Below are 21,427 nucleotides of genomic sequence, written 5' to 3' on the forward strand. Positions count from 1 at the left end.
GCTCATGAAGGAGATGGAAATTTGAACAGACCATGTCTGGCTGTCTGAGGCAGGGAGGAGTGAGATGTGACTTTAAGGCCAGGGTTATGGACCCAGTCCAGAGCGAGTCAGATCTGCAGTAGGGTCCAGCAACACCATCATCCCCAAGAGCACAGCTGAAGCCCAGACTTGGAAGTAACATCTGGGGCGTGTTCGACTAAAGACACTGGTGGCCTGGGTGCAAGGGAAAGCCTCTTTTGGAATTTGCATCTGTTCTTTGACTGTCTGCAGTGAGGATTTGTTTGCGTGTGGCCATGGTTATTTTTAGCTGTTCCTGATTTTGTGATCCCTGAGAACTGGGGCTGTAGGCAAGGAGAATGTATGACAAATGCCATTAAATATAGGTAAAGAGGTAGGCAGCTATGGCGAAATCATCACTTAGGCCCAAGTGACATGGGGACAAAAGCCTTGTTGAAAATCAGTAGGACTTGTGCTCCTAAGTTACTTAGGCATCTCTGTAGCAATTGAACCTGCAATTGATTGTATTTGCCGTTACTTGGGAGCTCACGGGAATGGGGGAAAAGGAAAGGTAATGGGGTCGAGTTCACTGCTGGGGAAAAGCTGAGAAAGTCCCAGGGAAGATTGGGCCATCTTGCAACAGGCAGAAGTGTGAGTATATTGCCCAAAGAGGAACATTTCAATATTGATAAAAGGCTGTAAAGCAGAATTCAAGTGAGAAAAGAGGAGCATGATAAACCCCCATTTTGCAGTTGAGGAGCAAAGCATAGAGATGGTAAGCTTGCCCAAAGTCTTAAAGACAGTCTGGCAGAGCAGTGAACTGAACTCTGCCTTCTTAAATCTCAGGTCTTCAAATTAACCTTGACGAAAACAGCAGATCTTCCTTTTGGTGGATACCAAACTAGCCAGCTACTAGCAGTGGGAAATGATGGCACCAATCATGTTTTGATAACTTTATACTTTGGAGCTTTGTTTTGGAGGAGAATGTGTCCTTGCTCTGTGGGCATTGAGTGAAAAACCTCCTGGCCTGTGGTTTGCTTAAAAGGGGTAAGTGCAGTCCTGAGTATTGCTCTTGTCGTTCCTAAAGAGACACAGGTTAATAGAGGGGAAAGCAGAAAAAAGTGGGAGGGTGCAGATGCACTTCAGCCCAGCGTTTGTAGCCAGGTGCTCTGCTCAGTGGCCCATGGAAGAAGTTGTTTATTGCGAATTCCTTTTCGAAGCTCATGTCCTTGGGTCTGTGAAAGGTGTGCTTTGAAAGCTGTTTGCTGGAAGCATGATCTGATTTCAGAACATGACTGCGGTGGAGTAGCCACAGAAATACAGGTGCTGGAATTAAAACCTGGCTCCAGCAGGTGACCTGGGAAACAATGCAGGGAGGAAAGATCAGACAGGCCCTCAATAACCTGTGCTCTTCCACAGTGGTTGTTGCACACCCGCTCCTCTCAAAAGCAGTGTTTCTGCTGACTTGCGTGCTTTTGGGAGAGGTAGAGAGCATAAGTCAGATCTTGCGTGGGTATAAAGCAGAACAGGTCCAGTGACGCTATATGAGGCTGCACTGGTTTATACTGTTGGAGGAGCTGTCACTGACATATTTGTAGTACTCACTTTTAACTAACTGGGAAGATTACTTTTGTCTTCTTTGTGAACTGTGGGGCAGGGAAGACTCAGAACAAATTAGGAATTCAGGACGTGAGGAGAATATTATATAAGCAGCTATTGAGCACTGTTGTTTGTGCTTTGTGTGGATCTGACATAAGATACTTTCATTTGTCTTATAGAGCCATTGATGATAATTTCACAGCTGTACTTTCTTTCAAAGCATCTGTACGTTTGTAAAAATGCAATATGCATTTTTTCCTTGATACAGAGGATATACAGGCATCGCCCTTTAAAAGCCATTGGGGAATCTCTGTATAACAATACCAGAAGCAGGGGAGTCCGTACCACGGCATCCCAGCAGAGACCTCAAAGCTCTGTTACCAGGGGTAGAAAATAGGCTTTGAGGAAGCGTCTATGACCCATTTCTTGGCTGTGTTTTGGTGTGAGCTGCCGCTTCATCGCATCACTTAATCCTAGGTGTGAGTCATTTAGGTCTTAGGGCACAGTGTAAGGTTCATGTTACTTAAATCAAGATGTCCACAATGAGATTTATTAGCCCAGGGACCTGAATGTTAAAGATGAGTGCATTGGAGTGATAGTTGTTCAGTGAGCGAGATTTGTTGGTTTACAGCTCCTGCTTCCCTAAACGCTCTTTTGACAGCTTTTTGTCAGTCATCTCATGAGTTTCTCAGGAGGGGAAAAACGGTAACAATCTGTCTCCTTGAGAAGAGAAGCAGAGAGAGAATTTATACACCGATCTCATTATTTTAATTGTAGCATGTTCAAAATCTTGTAAAACATCAGGAGCAATCAAGGAAGCCACTAGGAGCCTTGAAGCAGAGCAGGAAAATGAGGGAAAGAGGAAGAATATGTCTTTGTACATAATCCAGCCTGAAATCAAGTTGGCTTTTGAAACCCTCCAAGTCTATGCCTACTGAGAAAGGAAGAGCTCTCTCAGGATTGGGCATTAGGCATTTTGGTTCCAGCGCTTCTTGCTTTCGTCCACTTTGCTTGCCATAGCGAAACTGTAGTCTGTGTGGCGAATAAGGACACGGACTCCGTCTGAGAGGGCACGAAGACAAAAATCCCTTTATTATACAGCACAAGCGCCTTTTTATACCTCACATTATGCCACGTATGCACTTCAAAGAATTCCCTAGTACATCCCCTAAGCAAAGGTCATCTCGACACTCTTCCGCTAATTTCCTTATCTTTGTCACGCCCTCAGAACCGTTAACTGCCACCTCTTATCTCCCTTTTTCCCACGGCTTCTTTCACTTTCCATCTTCCCATGGCTTCTTGTTTACCAACACTATGATACTGCTTGTACTCTCAGGCATTGATTCCTCCACAGTCTGGGCTTAAATCCACCCCCTCCAGATTTAGAGGGGCTGAGTTCAAGACTGGTGGGCTGAGCCGGAGTGTGCTCATCTTTGCAGCTCCTACATGTGTGTCCAAGCCACATGAATAGCTGCTGAGATAAACCAGAGGTGACCTGCAGGAGTGAGCCTGTGGGCTTACAGGGCAGATGTTAACAGACACAATAGCTGTGTCCCAAACGCTCCCAGCTCAGCCTTTGGCCCTCAGTTCACAAAATATTCCTGATCTTTTTGATCGAGACCCATTAACATGCGCCTAAGTAATGGGCATAAACTTGACAACATACTTAAAATGAATCAGAGCCTGATTTGGGAGACAAGAAAGTGCTTCTTCCCGTGTTGAGCTGGGGCTTTCTGCCGGCACGTTTATTTAGCATTACTCCTAAACTGGTGGATCAGATAAAAGCCAGTCAAGTGGAAGAGAGGGCTGTGCTGAAGCGAGCGGGCTCTCCTGATAATTGCAATGCTGCCAGCGTTCCTCCAGTCAGTTAATAGATTTCCCCAGGTCCTCTGTGCCAGGTGAAAATTTCCTCATTAAGGGGAATTTATTCCATTTCCTTTTATCGTTTACTATTGAAGGAGAAGTGAGTGGATGGAGTTCCAAAGATGACAGGGTGGAATTTTAAACAAAAAGCAACAACAAATCAACACTGGAAGCTGAACGGAGGCACATGCAAGATTTGGGAAAGGCTTGTATGGTTTATAAACTGCAAAATGTGCAGAGGACTTTAGCTTTCTGAGGAGGTGGACAGCCACTAAATGATGATGGCAGTGTGCAAAAGTCTAATCGTCTGGTTTTGAAGCTCTAAAACTTCTGATTGTCATTTTGGAAAGGTGAATGTTAGGAAAAAGGAGCATTATAGGAGTCTGGAATCATGGCCACTTAATCTTCCCTTGTTTTAGAATTGATTATAAACCAGTGAGGGAGTTTAATCTTTGCAAGACTTTTTGCTCTGTGTTTGAAGAGTAAATGATGCTCCAGGGGAAAGTGGGAGGCAGTGATGTAGGGCTGGGTCATGTGTTTGGGAATAGCCAGAACTGAGATTTTTTTTCTTCTCTTCTTAGTGCTGGATTTCTGGTGAGCTCTTGGAAGGGTTATTTGCACTCAAGCGTTCAAAGAGATCAGCCTGATTCTGCTCTTGCTGGCTTTAGTGTCTCCAGCAAGTCTAAAGGGCTGTCTTTGAGCAAATGCGGTGGGAACAGAATTGGGTCAATGCTGGATCTTAAAAATCATTACCCCTTAACCTCGGTGTATCTCAGTTTTGCTATCTGTAAGAGAAACATCATACCTACTGTTTGCATGGTTTTTATATTCTTTCCAGGTACGAAGATGTGTGTCCAGTACGTGCAGAGAGGCAGCCTGATTTCCATACCAGGGCTGAGGGTTTGCAGCTCTCTGATCCAGTTCCCTTTAAACGTGGTGGAAAAATTCTGCTGGCTTACTCTGCCTGCCCCTTCTTCTGGTTGTGCCTCCAAATCCCTGGGAGCTGCCTCAGAGGCTTTTGGCGATTTCTCATCTTGTGACAGATTCTGGTTTCAAGTGCTTGGAAAGCAGCACTGCTGGGTGTTTGACTCTTGCCGATTTTCTGTGACGATATTAAATGGCAAAACTGTTACATCCCAAGGGCTGGGTTGTCAGTTCTAACCTTCCCTGCCTCGTGGTGAGCTGGCTGCCTTTCCTCTATATTAAGCTGCCTCCATGGCAGTGAGAAAACCCTTGCTGCTTGAATAGAGGTTCCCACCGCATCTTTCTTATTAGCCACATTGAAAGCTACATCTCTTATCTTTTCTTTATCATGCATTGGGAGTAGCAGTGGAAAAAAAGCGTAGTTTCATTTCCCCTGTAGGTACTCAGCTTTTCTCTTGCACACTGGTTGTCCTGTACAAAACTGGTTACCTTTTTGCATGGATTAGTAAGTGTCCTAACCTAATTTAAGCTGCTAGCCCAAAGCAAATGAATCATGTCGCCAAATAATCACTGCTTCTCTTCTACCCACCCTGCTGGGGGGGATGACGATGAATGATACTGTTATAATGAGATACAAAAAACCTGAATTGAAACAAGCTGAAAATGAAGGCAATTTTCTTTCTCTGTCAGTAATCAAATGACAGCCAGCTATGTGTGTTTCTGAGGCAGAAGGGAGGGAGAGCAAGGACACAAACTGCACTGAAACAGGCTCATTTTCTTGGGGTCATCAGGTCTGCTCACTTGTACTTAGGGAATGCTGAATCTGGGAAAGAAATCGAATGTGATTGCGTTCTTCCTAATAGTGGGCGACGGCTAGCATCTGTTTTGCCAGAGAACTGGCAGATTTTGCTTGCTGTGTTTCCTCCCGTAAAACACCCATCCATGCCTTCAGTTCTGGCATTCGCAGTTCATGCAAGAAGTCCTGCCTCTGAGCTGAGATCAGAAAGTAGAAAGGGCTGAGGAGAAGCAGGGGAGATTTGCAGTGGAGGAGTTAGTGCATGAAAACCACAGGCTTTAATGTAACTACTGCGGTGCTGCAAAGAGGATCTTCTTTTGGGAAGTCTTTCTGCACCCAGAACTAAATCCAAAACCTGGGGAGCTCAGCCTGCTGGATTAGGCAGGACTGTTTCCTTCTGACACGAGCAAAGAGCAGGGTCTGCTGGAGTAAGAAGGGTGATGTGGTGGAGGGTTGTGGAGAAGATCAAGGGTGCAGGCGGTACTCCTGCCTGGAGTCCCCCGAGGGCAGAGCAGGCTGGTTGTTGGTGCCAGGCAGAAGATGGCAGCTACACTGAGCGTTTCCTTTCTGCAGATACTCACGAGCTGTCTGCTGTGCCCTTGTAGGCAGGTGGAGCGCTCGGTGCTCATATTGCAGGGGAAGGAGAGGTGGCCCTGGGGAATTCATAGAGGAAAACCCCCTGCCCAGGGATGTGAACCCAAAAGCTTCTGGTCCCCAGTTTGCTCTCAGAAGGGCTGGTTCGACGCTCCTGTGACTCTCACCTGTTTTACGCTGACTTCATCGAGGGCAGCGGAGCTGCTCTGTGCCTAAGCCAGAGTGGAAAATCCAATCCAATGACACTCTTTCATGCTTCAGCTTCCTGACACATTCCAATAAAGTGGCCTTACCCCTCTCCTCCCACTCAAATAACATAATGCTATTTATTTAAAAATACCATCAAGCAAAGGACATAATTCGAAAGCTCTGATTTAGGAAAATTGCTTGTTTGTTAATCATTTCCTTTTTCCTGATTCAGAGCTTGCTTGCTCATAAAATATTGATTTATTGGGCAGGCAAGGATGCTCTTGGCAATAAAGATGAAAAGCAGAAGTGCTGATAAAAATACATGGGCTTTTTTTATGTTTTTGCAAAAGCTAAGCTTAGAAAAGGTAGCTTAGAAACACACACAGGCAGAAACTATCAGGGCTATAGGTGGAATCAAAACAAAGCGGAACAAAGATAGGGAGAGAAAAAAGTGGCGGGAATAAAGGGGGAATGGAGAAGATGAAAAAATCAAAAGCAAAATGGGCAAGAAACTGTTGAGCTGCAGAGATGGCCGGGGAAAGCAACGTATTTGAAATAAACAGCAAAAGCTGGGACTCCTAAAAAGCAAAACCAGGAGAACAAGAACATATGGAAGTATTGAGAGACCCTGACTGCAAATATGAAATCAAAAAAGGTGCCCCTGCTTTACCCTGTCTATCCCCCTCTCCCCTTTTTCATAATTCAAGAAGCAGCACAAATTATGTGGAAAATGTATACTTGAGACTGTCAGAAGGAAAAACCTACCTTGCGTGTGAGCCTCTGAAGGTCATTTCTACTATGTATCTCTGAAGTCAGGTGCTTTTTCAAAAGACTGGCCATTTCTGAAGGTGGACAGAGGATCCTCAACCACGGAAAGAAGGGCTTGTTTGGGACAAATTGTACTGTTTTGAGATAAATTGTCCCCCAGCTCGGCAGGGTCGGGGGTCAGTTATCCCAGAGCCTCAGGACTTTGATGCCTTTGTGTGGAGTGGGTGGCCGCCACGAGAGGCAGATATGAGTACATACATAATTATTGATCCAGCTTAGTCTGGTGAGGCCTATATTTTAAAATTTAAACTGGGAGGAGGAATGTAAGGGAGAGATTGAGTCAAAGTGTGGGCATGGAGATATGGGGATACTGAGTCCAAGAAAGGAATCACTTCAGGTCCTCTGTGGAGGCTCTAATGGTAAATGACCATACGTTGCGGATATGGTGACCTTGTACTAGCCTGGTGGAGAATGCTGCCTGGGAGATGATGGACCTCATGATGAGTCACTCATTCCTCTCTCAAAAATGCAAGGAAAGAAAGTTTCGCTTCCTAGCATCGGTAGTCTGCCGGTAGATTTTACCTCATAGGTGTTTGTGGGGAGCATCTGGTGCAAAAAAGATCTTTTATGTATGAGGATTGCATAGCTTAGCTGGGTCTTCTTCCTTTTTTGGCCTTTACGTGCATGATCCTATAGCAACTGTATGCAGTATGGACGACACAATCACTCATATATCTTCTAAGTATTCCTATACAGCCTCATGCCGAGGTGTTTTTGTTATTTAATCCCAGTGAAACAGTTCCAGAAGAGACACTGAGGAGAGCCAAGCAGATCGGGTTCTCAGACAAACAGATTGGGAAATGCCTGAGGCTGACTGAAGTCCAGTGCCGTCAGCTGAGACTGAGGAAGAATATAGTGCCCTGGGTGAAACAGGTACGTGAGAAACATCGCTGTTCGTGGTGGGGGCTTACAAGAGTGCAAGGAGCAGGAGACCTCCATGTCCTTAAAAACAGCTGAGGTAAACAAAGTAGAACCCCTGGCTCTGTTAACATCCACGGAGTTTTGACATTGACATTAGAGAACAAATTTCACCCATGTAGCTGTTACTTCTGCACTGCAGGTATCAATGCAATGACATGAACATCCCCAAAGAGAGACTCGGAATATTCTTGTTCATATTCTGTGTGGCTGAGGGGGAAACGGAGCTATCTGGCTTCAGGAAAAGGCTGAGAATGCTGGCCCACCATGGTGTGACCATGAAAAATGTAATATGTCTTTTCTCTTGGTAGTAACTTTTTACAGGGTAATACTTTATCTGAAGTGTCCTATTGTTATGGGTTCATTCGCTATTCACTGTGATAGCACGAGCGTAATGAGCTCATCTAGTATTCATGGCAGTGTCAGGAGTGCTTTGCTAGGTGTTCTGCTGCTGCATTTAAGGTATGTTGGTCTTAAACTGCCACCAGCTGTTTTTTTTGTCCTTAAAGGGGGGGGGGGGAAACCCAACCCAAACCACTCAATGTTTCTGAAAGAGCCCATCTGTATCCTCAGGCCCAATTCCAGGTGCCAAATCTCCTTCTGTTCCCCAGCTGCTGTTTTCCTTCTATGTCCTCACCTGGCCCACAGAAACGTGCCTGGTCTTGCACTGCTTCTTTCAGCTGCATATGGCACTGCTGGATTGATTTGTGTGCCAAGGTACCCTTAATAAGGTCATTCTACTTATGCCTGCATTTGTGCCTTCAAAGCATATGTTTCTTCTTGAGCCGTGAAGTACAAGTTGCAGTATTAGCAACAGTAATGAGCAGCAGACACTTACATAGTGCTAATGACGTAAGGTCACGTTCTTCATTATTCACAAGGATTTGGACAGCCAGTGGGGATTCCTGAAAATACTTGGACAGATTTTTAAATGGTATAGCATGTAAAAATTCATGTCAGGACTGCTTTAATATTGTTCCCTGTCCAGTATTCTGTGTAGAAATGTTTCAGTTCTTCATTCAGGGAACTTCAGCAATTGCTGGTGACCTAGACGGACTAGTTACCATGTATAACATGCAATGAGTAGTTGACACAAATAGTTTGTGAACAGCCTAGTAGGCAAATTATTCTTCTGGGCTCTCTGGTGACTAATTACATAAGAAATTGTTGAAAACTACATATAAGGGGTGGTCGAAAATCACTCTTGCTTTGTGTACCATTTAATTATCAAAGCATGAGTTATGTTGTCACATAAATAGATAGTACTTGCACTGCTGGCTGCTACTTGGGATGATCTCAAAATGATATTGTGTGCATGTTTGTATTCAGTGTGGGGGTAAGATGGGGTCAAGGGTATAGTGTGAAGATCCCTGACGGCGCAGCTAAAGAGGACAGGAGACCTGGAGGAATGGAGATCTGTGTAATTAATCTGCCAAACTAACTAGAGAATGAGGGCCTTGGCAAGAAAGGATGGATGGGGAAAGTTCCTGGGCTGTGAAGGTATTTTGTCAAAGAGGTGCGGAGCTAAAACCGCAGCTTAGGAAGAGATGGTAGCCTCTCCTGTTGACTGAACTGTAAGGTCTGGGGGGAAGGCCAGGCATGTGCTGCGCTGCCAGCGTATGACAGTTCAGATCACCTGCTTTTGAGGAAAGGCATGGTGGGAAAATAATAGGACAGAAATAGGCTTGAAAAGGAAAGAAGGAAAAGAAGAACCCCAAAACACCTGCATGTAAGAAAGATCTTGCACTGGCCAACTCGCAATCTCTCCTCTTCTTCCCCGTACAGATCGACACACTGGCAGCCGAATACCCAGCGGTAACGAATTACCTCTACATCACGTACAACGGGCAGGTAGGCACATTCGGAAACAACAGTCTCATTGCTGTCTGGTTTGATCTCTTTCCCCTATGCTGCATTATTTCTGGAGATCTTGCAGATGTCTCGGTCTCTGTAGCAATTATTTTGGATGGTGTTATGTATAATCCCCTTATAGCAGGCCTGGAACTTTCTCTTGCTCAAATACTGATCCAGTGCATTTAGTATTAATGCCCCTGTGTTGTTATGATCCTGTCCTATATCGCCTGTACTTGCATCCTCTGTGCACAGGTCAGGTGCTGGGAATACAGAACTCACGTTTCACGCATCTCATCCTAGCATTCACTTTTATGTGAAACTTAACAGCTCCTTAGGCTATTCGAATAGCCAGATCAGAGGTGCTGTGTCTCCTTTGGTTTGGGTGCAGCACCACTAATTCCAGTAGGGTTGCACTTGTTTTACACTGCAGTAAACGAGATCAGAGTTGAGCCCTGAAGGATCAGACAGTTGGATATGGGCTGAGCACCAGAAGCTGTTTATTCTGGAAAGCATGGAGGTAGGTGCTGTGGAGTACAGATCCTAATGACTTTTCTCCCTCCTTTCTCAGGAACACGATGTAAAATTTGATGACTGTGGAGTGATGGTGTTGGGCTGTGGACCGTATCACATAGGTAAATCTTTCTTACAACTCCTCTGTTCTCCTTGCACCCTTGAGCCTTCCTTGGATATTCTTGTGGTTCATTTGTTCCTCTTCTCATATGGTGACAAAACCCTCCAGAGCACAGTGCACAGGACGTCAATTCCTAACACAAGGTTTGCCTTTTACACTTGCTTGGAGACTTCATTTCACGCCCTGGAAAAAACAGGAGAATTTTATTACTTTTCACTTGAAACTGAAGAGCATGTCACTTAGTTGTGATTTCCACAAAGTCTTTTTTAACCTTACTTTGTGACATGTTAAGGCCTTGAGAACCTGACACCTTGTATAGAAGTTTGTTGCTGCGACACCTATCTTACATGTTTACTGCCAGCTCATGACTATGTTGTTATATCACTGTAAGTATAGGTGACCATGGAAGTATTTTGATATCTTCAGTTACTTTTGTATAAGCGGTTCTCTGTATGCTGTTTTTTCAGCCCACTCCAATGATTGTGGCATAAGAGTTTCCTTGTAGATGTGACTATTGGGTAGACAGACTGCTTAATTCTGTATATGATGACTTTCACTTTTTCTTGTCATGGATCCTTCCAAATAGCTTGCAATTATTGACAAGAAAAAAATTGCTTGTTATTCAGAGGTATTTTTGCTCTGCATCTCACAAGTAGCAGTGATGGTTTTTGAAAGCTGAAATTTAGAACTACATCCATTTGTTTTGCTTGGAGGGACAGGTCACGTGCTACACTCCTGTTGCTGTTTGTAGGATGTGTCTTTTTGAATTCAGTTTCCAGTATGAATGTTGAGATGAGTGAAATAGAGAGGAATGCTCCATGATTATGCTTATTTTTTGTGAACGCTTCTGCCAGTCAACATGCTGTGGAGCATGGTTACAAAAAATGAACATAAAAAGGAGTGCTGTTTAATAATTTGATCGAATTTTGTGAATACATTTTGCACTGTTCACCTGAAACTCCTAATTGCTTAGATTAGCCATACAGGTCTGATCTTGGTCTTACCTGTTCTGTAGCTTTGATTAGATCAAGACAATCTTTGGAAGAGGTTGCAACTAAATAAAGGGTGCTAGAGGAAACCATTGCTTGCACCTCTAAAAGATTTTTTTTTTTTCTTAGCGACAATAGCCAAGTTGATTTTTTTTTTCTTTTGTTATCCTTTGAAGGCAAGTAAGCAGCATGCTTTGTCTCTATGCTTTCAGAATTGTAATGATAATTCAGTGGGATCAACGTAATGTTCCCTGTGGATTTACATTTACAAAACAGGAACAGGTCAGAAAGGGCTAATGATTTGGATGGAAGTTAAACACGTGACGTTACTTTTTTTTTTTTAACAAGATTCTTATTTCCTTTGTGAAAACTGAGTTTTAGATTAAAAAAACCAACCTTATGAATTTTATTTGAAAATATTTTGAAATACATTACAGAAGAATCTTGAATATATTGACAGTTTTGCAAAGAAATAAAATTATTTGGGGGAAGTGTGAGATCATTTCAAAAGTCATGCTATATTCTGTATTTAAAAAGAAAATTATCCAAACTGAAGTGTCTTTTTTTTGATGTTTTCTTGTTCTTGTTAACTAATATGCCGAATAGAAACATGATGTGAATCGGTACGGTTGCACACTCTTGAACTTCAGAGCTTGCTTTGATGCACCTTTCATGCACGCGCAAGGGCCTCTGGCTCACCGAGAGCCTGAGCCGCAGCGTGTGACCTGTGCTCCGTGGGGTATCGCTCAGACATTCAAGGCGACGCTTGCTCTTCACTTGCTGCCAGGAGGTTATCTGCTGTCCTGGGAGGGGGTTTTGTTTGTGTGAGAGTCAGCCCTGAAAGCAGTATAAATAAGCTATTCCACCAACTGTGTGGACCAGCAGAGTGCTCTGTAAATTTTAAGGTGTGCACGTAGATTTAGCATGATTGAAACCTGAAAGTGAGTTCAAAAACATGCCTGTGTTGATGTAGTAATTATCTTCTGAGGAGCAGTGTCTGGTTATGTTATAACAGTCATTACTAGTATTACTAATTATTTGCTGTCTTCCCTTTTCCCACTGTTTGGACATGACCATTACTGGATGTGGCTGGAATATACCTACAAGTGTTCAGCTGTTTTCCCAGGTTGTATCTAAGCAGTCGGATGGGGACTCCAGATGACCATTGTGTCCCAAAGTTGAGGTTTCTTATGTGTGTAAGAATACCTGAATAAGGGAAGTGGAATACAGAAAGTGAGTGAGCATCTGATGACCCTTCTGGGAAACATCCAGTTTCAGATTTGATTTCCCTCTCTTTTCCGTGGGGTTTTAGCTGAGGCCTAGGCATGTTTTGAGGTTCCTGTTTGACAGAAGTAGGGAGATAAATTGTGTGCCTGTCAGTGAGTGACCTGTGACAGCCATCTGTTTGTGACTAGGTGGTGGAGGCATCAATTAAGCACAGCCTGAATTTCCAATGTGTCTTGTCACACCATTATATATAAAAATAATGATATCAGTGTTAATGATCATGTAATGACTGTGAACACATCATGATGAGGCCAAGGTTTTGTTGTAGACTGTAAGCATAACCATTTAATGATGTTTTTTTAATATGCATCATTCTCTGTTTATGGTACCCCTCTTAGATGTTTGAGAGTAGAAATTTATGGGACAGTAGCTGTTGGCGCAAGTCTGGACTCCAGCGTTGCCTGAAGCCTGCAGCGTTGCCCAAGTCCCAAGTCCTGCAGCTTGCCCAAGAGCAAGCACCAAGTCCCGGTGCTCACCCGAGCACCGGCTGACTCCCTCTGTGCCTCTTTCTTTTGGCGGTGGCCACAGTGCTTACTCAGGGACAGTAGGACGTGCTTGCCCCACAGGGTTGCCGTAGTCACTGTGGCCTTTAAACCAAGATAAAAGGATCATAGTGTGGCTCTAAAAGCGTTGTTCTACCGATTTGCCTGATCTAGAGTCAGCACACAGGAAGGTCAAACCCACTGAGTTGTAATTTTTCTGTTGTTGGGTTAGCCATACTCTGCTCTTCCGGAAGGTAAAAAACACTTCAGTCTTCTGGTTTTTAAATGACATCTGTATAAATGCTTCGTGTTTCCTGGAGTAAACAGCGCTGTCTTATAACAATGGGCGCTCAGTTTGGTCACCTCTAAACCTCTGCCTCTTAAGTTTATCTCGAAGCGCGTTGGTTGGGCGGCAGCAGTAGCTGGATGGGCAGCAAGAGCAGACATGAATGTTTATGAGCGCAGGATGACAGACATGTTACAGAGGCCTGTCACTCCTGAGCAGCTGAGCCAACTTACCTGTTGTGCTTGGAGGTTCACGTTTGTGGATGATTAGTTTCCATGGGAGAACGATTAGATTTCTTGCTCTGAGCTGACAGGAGGCAATGCTGGGTTTTTTTTCTTTTTCTTTTTTAAGCTTGCGTGCTGAGAACGTCTGTTTATGTTTTCTTCTCAGCATCCTTCCTTTCCTTGCCTACTTTTCTGTCTCCTGGCAGGCAGCAGCGTGGAGTTTGATTGGTGTGCTGTCTCCAGTATTCGCACGCTGCGTCAGCTTGGCAACAAGACCGTCGTAGTGAATTGCAACCCGGAGACAGTGAGCACAGATTTTGATGAGTGTGACAGACTGTACTTTGAGGAGCTGTCATTGGAAAGGATCCTGGACATCCACCAATATGAGGTAAAGAAAAGCAGAAGCACAATAAAAAGCCATGAAGCAAACCAAACTTTTCAAAATTCATGTCACTAGCTTGCCTTGGCAGAGCAGCTGGGGGCGAGGGGGGAGAGCTTGCTAGCAAAAGCTGTTTGGTTTGGATCCCGATGTTGCATTTTACACATCGTTGATGTTCCTAGCAGACTGCTCAATAATGAATGCCAAATAAATATTAAATTATTTTGCAAGATGCCATATTGTGCAATATTTACAAGCAGATTTAATTTGCTGCACAGTCATTTATCGTGCAAATTGTTCTGCCCTTGCGGTGCTGAGCTTTAGCACTTAAGCATATCCTTGACTTTAAGCACAAGTACTCCCCCTGAAGCAGTAGAACAAGTTACGTGCATAACGCTAACGTGTGCTCAAGAACTTGCAGTCTGGCTTTGCAATACAGTGGCGATGTGGTGGATGTGGTCCAGCACGCAGGCAGGCAGGTCAGGAACCAGTAACACACTCATCTTGGATTTGTGGCTGAGGCTTTCAAAGGTGCTTACAGGAACTTTCTCCCTTGAAATTCATGTGAGTTGGCCGTGTAACTTGCTGAAGGAACTTTGCAGAACCCAGGTCATGTTAAACTTAACCATTTTTCTTGGCTCTTTTTCCCAGTATATGACAATTTGAGCTCATCTGCTTTGTGAATGGGTGCAAGTTTCTAAAATGGTTTTATAACCTGTCTACATTTTGATCATTCCCAAATTTGGAATCAAGCAAAAGCACATCAGAACTCAAGTCCCAGTCTCTAGGCGCTATTCTTAAACCATTTGCAAAATACTGTCTAGGACCATTTTTAGATTGCATGTTCATACTTTCCTATTTGTACATGTTGTTTTACCTTTTCTTTAAGTTTTCATAAAAACAGAGACTGTTACTGGAAAGCATAGATTTAGGACAGGCCAAAAGACTCTGGTGGCTCTCTGGTGTCTTAAAGGCTGATTTTTGAATGCTTTAGGATGATCCATGAGGCTCAGCTCTATAAACATTGAACTCTTGTTTACTTAAGCAAAACTGAACTTCTGAACTTGGGGCATGGAGGAAACTGGTGTGACAGTTTGTCAGACAAATAACACTGATGAAACACAGCATCTAATTACTGCAGGATCAAAGAGAAGGTAGAGATAGGTGATGAGGGAGCAACTACTCATTTAAACGCGTAGTGCTAGTAATTAGCAAGTTGGGTGAGAAAAGAATAACGCATACATATTGAAGCTTGCATTATCCTGCTTGTCACAACAGGGCTTGGTGAGTTTGAAGTCATGATTCTCAGTCCATAGGCTGATCTTGCCTATGATGGGAGGCGTTGCAGATCTCAAGGTCTAATAGCAGCATCCTCTGGTACCCGGAGCTGAAGGGGAAGGACACTCTGGCAATTTCCCCAGCTCAGCCAGCCATGCTTATCAGCTGGACTGTGCTTATGCTTCTGGGCATGTTTTTAGCCTGTCCTGCTTGTGAAGTAAACCAAAAAGTGATCGTGAGAGGAGAGGGGGCAGGGAGGAGGCAGCAGGAGCTGAGGTGGTGGGAATAAAAAGGGGAGAAGAGAGATGCTGGGAGTTTGCAGAGGGTTATGGTAGTCTGATTAGGGTATGAAAACAACTGATTTGATGTTTGCTCTGGAGGCGTTAAAGCCATCAGGGTCTGAGCCTAAACATCCATAGGTAGGGTTGTGCTGTCTAATAAATCCCGAGATGAATAATAAATACTCAGCTGTTTTAGAACACTTCTCTTAAGTAGTGACAACAGGGAATGGTATCATTATGCCTAATTTGCAAGTAGGGAAACTGAGTGTCTGAGCAGTAGAGAGACTGCAGAGAGTCATGCAAAAGGACATAGGCAGACCTGGGGACAGACTCCAGGCCTCCAGCAGAGTGTAGTCTAAAATGTTATTTGCTATATGTCATTTTTTTAAAAATGAGTGAGCCAAATGCTAATATCCTGTTAACAGAATACTTCCTCAGGCAAATGCAGTTGGAAGTCAGTCCCTGAGGAGACGGTCAAGTTAAAAGTTCAGGGTCTGATTCTGAGATCTCTCACCAGTCCTGCAGATAACCATCTCTCCCAGCTTCATATACAAAGCATGAATAATGCCATGATTTCAGACTGATCTTTTAAACTCTCCTGCTCATTAGCCTCCTCTAGTGTTCCAATGTACAATGAACAGTGGCAAATACTCTGAAAAGTCCTGGATCATTGGCAAATTGTAGGTAAAACCATCAGCAAACAATGGATACAACCCTTTGCCCTCAGAAGAGATGATACATCAACTCCCTAAACGTTGTTAGGATTAGCAGCAAACCTTGGGCAAGTATTAAGCTCAAATAAATAAGTGCACTGACTTTTCCCAGTTTTTCTGATTAGACAAATTAGACTACATTGAGGAGCGAAGTTACTAACGAGACTGAGGGGGCTGGAACCTGCCTACCAGGAGCTGCTCACAGCTTCGCGTGGTCCTATCCCGGGGACGTACTCAGCTGTCCCTTCTCTTTCTCTCCCTTGTGTCCCCTTTTACCTCTCCCTCTCCAGTTGACATTTGCAGCCACTCTGACTCACCGGAGACTGAGCTCTGCACAACAGAGCCGAGCTTTGGAGGGAAGTTTAATTTACTGTGAATGTGCAAAGTTAGGTGGCAGTCTATGAGGACAATAATTTAAAAAAAAAAAAGAAAAAAATCCTTCCCTCAGATTTATTGGCTTTTTGTTTCCAGAGAAGATGTTCCCTTTTTATTTTAATATCTGTCTGCTTGAGGGCCTCTTCTGATTCTTTTTCAGTTTCTAGGATCATTCTGAAACAATTCATAAAACTAAAGGAGGCTCTTAGGTACAATTTTAATGGTCTAATTTGTTTTCAAACTCAGGGAAAAAGAAAATCCAACTTTATTACTAATGACATAAAAGCAAGGCAGTAATAAAAAGAGTGATTTTTGTTATAAAGGGGAAAATAATTCTAGGCTTCTTTCACTAGATTATGTATAGCGTATATTTTAAAGATATCTAACGGCAGGGATGTTATTAATTTTCTTTATAATTAAAATACGGCTGATGACAAAGGGATATGCAGTGGTCCATTTCTGTCTGCCCACATTTCTCAATGGAGCGGTCCTGTTCCCTAGCGGGGCGGTGGGCTGCTCTTTGGGCGAGAGCATGCTTTGGGAAATAACAGCAGACTTTTAAAGGAAGAAGTAAGCAGCAGCTGGGTGTCAATTTATGGTTCTTTTTGAGTAAAAATGAGTATATGATTCTTTGCTGTCTGTTTGAATAAGCCATACCCTCTGCCTCCTTGGGGCTGGAGTCCCTAACACCATCCCAACTTTGATGCAGGCAGTATTTGGATTTTAGAGGCTCAGTGACTAGAATTGTTTTAAAGGAAGAAATAAGCGGCAGCCGAAGAGAAGCTGTTAGCCGGGACATTCGCATTTCAAACATATTGAGGTTAGGTTAAGACGTTGGTTGACCTTTGCAGCAAAGCTAGGTTGACTTGTTATCAAACAGGAACCATTCCAAGCTGCAAGAAGGGCTTTGCTTTATTCACTGTCTGATTCTTGTCCATGTGGGATGATAAGGTGTCTGAGGACTAGAAATAAGTACTGTATTTTGGATGGGTCTGGAAGCAGTAAGGAACAGATTTTTCATCTGAGTTGGAGATGGCGAGCTCCGATGCCATGAGACAATCCCATGTGGGCACAAAACAGCCTCTGTCCTTGCTCCACCCTCTACTAATCAGGCATTTTTCACTCCCTGGCCTAAGCTCTTTCAGATAGTTGCTGTCGGCCAGCAGCAGCATGTCATCCCATAAGCGACTGCATGGTGAAAAGGAAAAATTATCTCCAGCACTGTATATTAGCAGCAAATAATAATCTTGTAGACCTTGGGATAATAAGTGCTGCTTAAGTGCCAGACTTTTTTAGTGGCTTTTTATTATGGTAGGAAATTAACCACATTAAAGTTGAGCAGGGTTTGTACTAGCATTTATCATCTGTTTTTCCTTAGTCACTTCTAGTCCATCCTGCTCTCAGCTTACAGATGTGCCATTCTAAATCCCTTTAAATCCCTCATTAAGAAGTTCCTCTTCCAGGAAGGCCAGTGGGGCTCACCTTCTTCAGGAAAAACACACTTGTTAATTAAAAGAACATTGATACTCCAAAAGATAGAGCCAAACCATGGATCACTTGATTTACATCTCTCGTTTCTTAAAGATGGGTAAAACTGTGCAAAACACATTTGGTTCAAAAGAGCCCTTCACTACAGCTGTACTGTGGGCCTGATTCTCCTTTGGGCAAAGTTTCACCAGCTTTAATCTGGAAGTAAAGTGCCCATTATTTAATTACCCTTAATTATTACGCAGTCTAAACGTAATTCATATCCTCATAATTGTTGCAGGTACTCTAAGGCCTTTTTTTGCTCTTGAAAATTTTCACACCAGACTAGATTGTACTTGAAAGCATTATGGTTTCTATGTAAAACAAATGCCCATATTTGCAGCTGAAGAAGGATGTGTGTTTGCAAGTGAGCTCACCTGTCTCTTGTTATTTGCTGTTTATTATTTCCTCACTTAAAATGTTGTGTTCGCCCAGTGATGAACGTGAAATGTGCTGTTGTGGCTAGACGACGCTGTGCCACTTGTCCTACTTCATCCGCTTCTGGAATTGAAGCGCTTGCAAATAACCTGCGTAGAAATGAGCTTATATGACAGTTTGGCTGAAATACTTGTTACTATCGAACATGCTATCAGAAATGAGGAGCTAAACAGAATAATGAGGATGAATTAAAATAAAGGGCTAAGTGCATCCAGAGTAATTTACCACCACAGGCTGTCTGATGGATTGGGCTCTGTTCAAGAAGACTCTGCTTTGCTTTGTACAGGCCAGCAAGGGGTCAGCAGTGAGCGCTCCTTAAAGGCTGGCATCTGGGGCTAGGAAAGGATGTTTGCTTAACAAATAACCAAAAAAAAAAAAAAAAGCATTCCAGTTGTTTCCCATTGTCTCTGCCTTGCAACTCTGTAGTAAAAAAGAGTTTGCGTGAATGCCTGCTACTCTGGAAGTCTCTGACCGTGAGCTGTTTTCTCGGAAGAGCTAGACTGACAAAGAAAGGGGACCTAAAACATCTTGTTTGTTCCTGCTACTGTGCCCAAAGGCTGCAGCAGCGGGGTGGGAGTACGCTCGGTTGAAGTGATGGTCCCCATGTTCACATATGTAGGAGAACACGGGAGGGAGACCTGACCCCACCGAGCGGAGTTTTGAGTTTCGTTGTGGGGCGTGAGGTTTTCATAGCTCAGCGCCCTTCCTCTGCAAAGCAAGGGAGCATGTGTCAGCTCAGTGCTTATCCTCACTGGGAAAGCAGAAGCACCAAAACATGACATGAAAACAAGGTAACAGTCTGTGGTTCTAGCAGAAGTTAAAATCTTGGCTTGATGTCAAAAGGCATGTGAGCACTGCAGATTTCTTTGGTTTTCCAGGGAATTTGACCTCAAATTACTGCTGTCTGTTGAGTGATATCAAGGAGGATATTGCTGGTTTAGAGAGGTTACACACTCTGAATCACACTTTGCAGCCTGGGTGCCTCTGGATCAGCACAATTATGATCTGTCTTTGCTCATAGCAACCTGAAAAGTCATGTAATCTAAATATTGGATTCCTCGTTATAACTGCTCTTAATGTTAAGCTAACTTGGACATGACTGTGCTCCTATCTCTCTGCCAACAGGGATGCAGTGGTTGCATTATTTCTGTAGGCGGGCAGATTCCCAATAACTTGGCAGTGCCACTGCACCAGTGTGGAGTGAAGATCCTTGGCACAAATCCTTTGCAGATTGACCGGGCAGAAGATCGCTCCATATTCTCAGCTGTTCTGGATGAGCTGCACGTGGCCCAAGCTCCCTGGAAGGCAGTCAGCACACTGGTAGGTCGGGATGTGCATCTGGGAAACGATGAAGTAGCTAGGTATTGTTATGAGCATCTGCTCAGGGGAGAGCGACTTACTGATACATTTCGAGATTCCAAAGACATTTGACAGTTTTTTACTGCCAATGTTGAGGAATTTTTTGATCCCTATAGCACCACTGGGAGTGGGATGGAAACTGGAAGGGAAGCGTCTTTAAATCACCTTTACACAACATGGGATATATACCCAGCAAAAGTTAGCACCAGTGTCAGGCTACTCCAGTTTATCCTGCTGGCCTTGAAAACTGTTCTAGCTGGTGGAAATTGCAAAGGAATAGAGATGTGTCGGCACTGCTCTTTTTTCCTGGTGAAGCTCTATGGACAGGGAAGGTCTGAAGATGACAACTCTGGAACCAAGAAGTCGTGTATTATGTTTAGCCCAGGCTATAGTCCCCTACTTCCCCCCTGCCGCCAATCTTAATGGCTAGTAAAGCGCAAATGCAGTTAGAGTTGAAATTTTGATATGACTTTAGAATATTTTCTTGTTCAGAGCATGTTTTTCCTCCCTTTCTTTAGAGAGATGCAGTTGAATTTGCAAGCTCTGTGAGTTACCCATGTCTGCTGAGGCCTTCCTATGTTCTGAGGTAAGGCTCAACCATCAGAGCTCATCAAGTTGGGGATGTGGACTACAAAAGCCTCTTAGAGACAAGGGAGAGTAATTTCAGGGGACATGTGGAAAACACTATGCTAGGTGCATGTGGCATAAAGCTGCCCATCTTAACAGGTGGGACAACTGCTTAAACCAATAAAGGAAGGCAATGGATCCCTTATGTCCATCAGGGACAGATCAAAGGTAGAACATAATCATAAGAATGTCTGTTTAGCTGCATTACCTTTTTCATATCTCAAGGCCAAAACCATGAACCATCTGCGATATTCCTTAAGGTTCCTGAGACTACTACCTGTACAATTAAGGCAGAAGATTGTTTGCCACCAGGAAAAACAGAAGGGAACGTGCTGAGGCCATTTATTGGGGTTGGCATCCATTTTCAGAAAATGACAGCACGTCTTTGAATTCAGCTTCTTATTTGCTAAGCTTCCCTGCTTACAGGCATGTTTTATGTCCCTATGCTGTGGCAGCTGCTTCTCTTTAAATAGACTTTGTACAGAGCCACACATTTCTAACAGCTAGACTTTTTGAAGAAGTTACACCAGCGCATACACTCAGCAAACTCACACGTTCTGAATGATCACTCTTCTCTGTGAGGAGTTTCTTCTTAGCTGGATGACTGGGCACAGAGAGGCAGTTTGCTGGGCACAGTTCACACGTGAAAATAAATTGGAGACAGGATCCTTTTTATATGAAAAAGAGACACATATCAAAATGAAGAGGCAGAATATTCATTTTCAGAGGAGAAAAAAAACCCAAACAACTTTTTATTTAAAAAGAAGAAAAGGAGAACGGTTTCTTGTATGTTCAACCCTCAAGGAAATATCCTTTAGAAGAGACTGCTGAATGTGACTTTTCTATCCAGTTTCTGAAGCTTGCAGTGGGGTGGCGAAGCGAAGTTGGAAACCAGCACTCAGATCAGGATGCTTCTGATGTAATTCTCCAGATTTTTAGGAAACACTTCTTTTAGCCTGTTGTTTCCATCCGTGTTAAATTCAGTATAG

The 21,427-nt window shown here is 43.6% G+C and overlaps 1 protein-coding gene across 1 annotated transcript in view; it reads left to right on the forward strand.

Moving 5' to 3' along the window:
- Positions 1 to 21,427, forward strand: part of CPS1 (carbamoyl-phosphate synthase 1) — a 116,561-nt gene that overhangs the window by 68,205 nt on the left and 26,929 nt on the right. The window contains exons 26-31 of the mRNA XM_075153733.1: positions 7,522 to 7,663; positions 9,494 to 9,559; positions 10,131 to 10,194; positions 13,668 to 13,849; positions 19,578 to 19,772; positions 20,330 to 20,397. Coding sequence (XP_075009834.1) covers positions 7,522 to 7,663; positions 9,494 to 9,559; positions 10,131 to 10,194; positions 13,668 to 13,849; positions 19,578 to 19,772; positions 20,330 to 20,397 — 717 coding nt within the window. The remainder of the gene's footprint in view (positions 1 to 7,521; positions 7,664 to 9,493; positions 9,560 to 10,130; positions 10,195 to 13,667; positions 13,850 to 19,577; positions 19,773 to 20,329; positions 20,398 to 21,427) is intronic.

Source organism: Calonectris borealis, chromosome 6, assembly GCF_964195595.1.
Source record: "Calonectris borealis chromosome 6, bCalBor7.hap1.2, whole genome shotgun sequence".
Classification (NCBI taxonomy): Eukaryota; Metazoa; Chordata; class Aves; order Procellariiformes; family Procellariidae; genus Calonectris; species Calonectris borealis.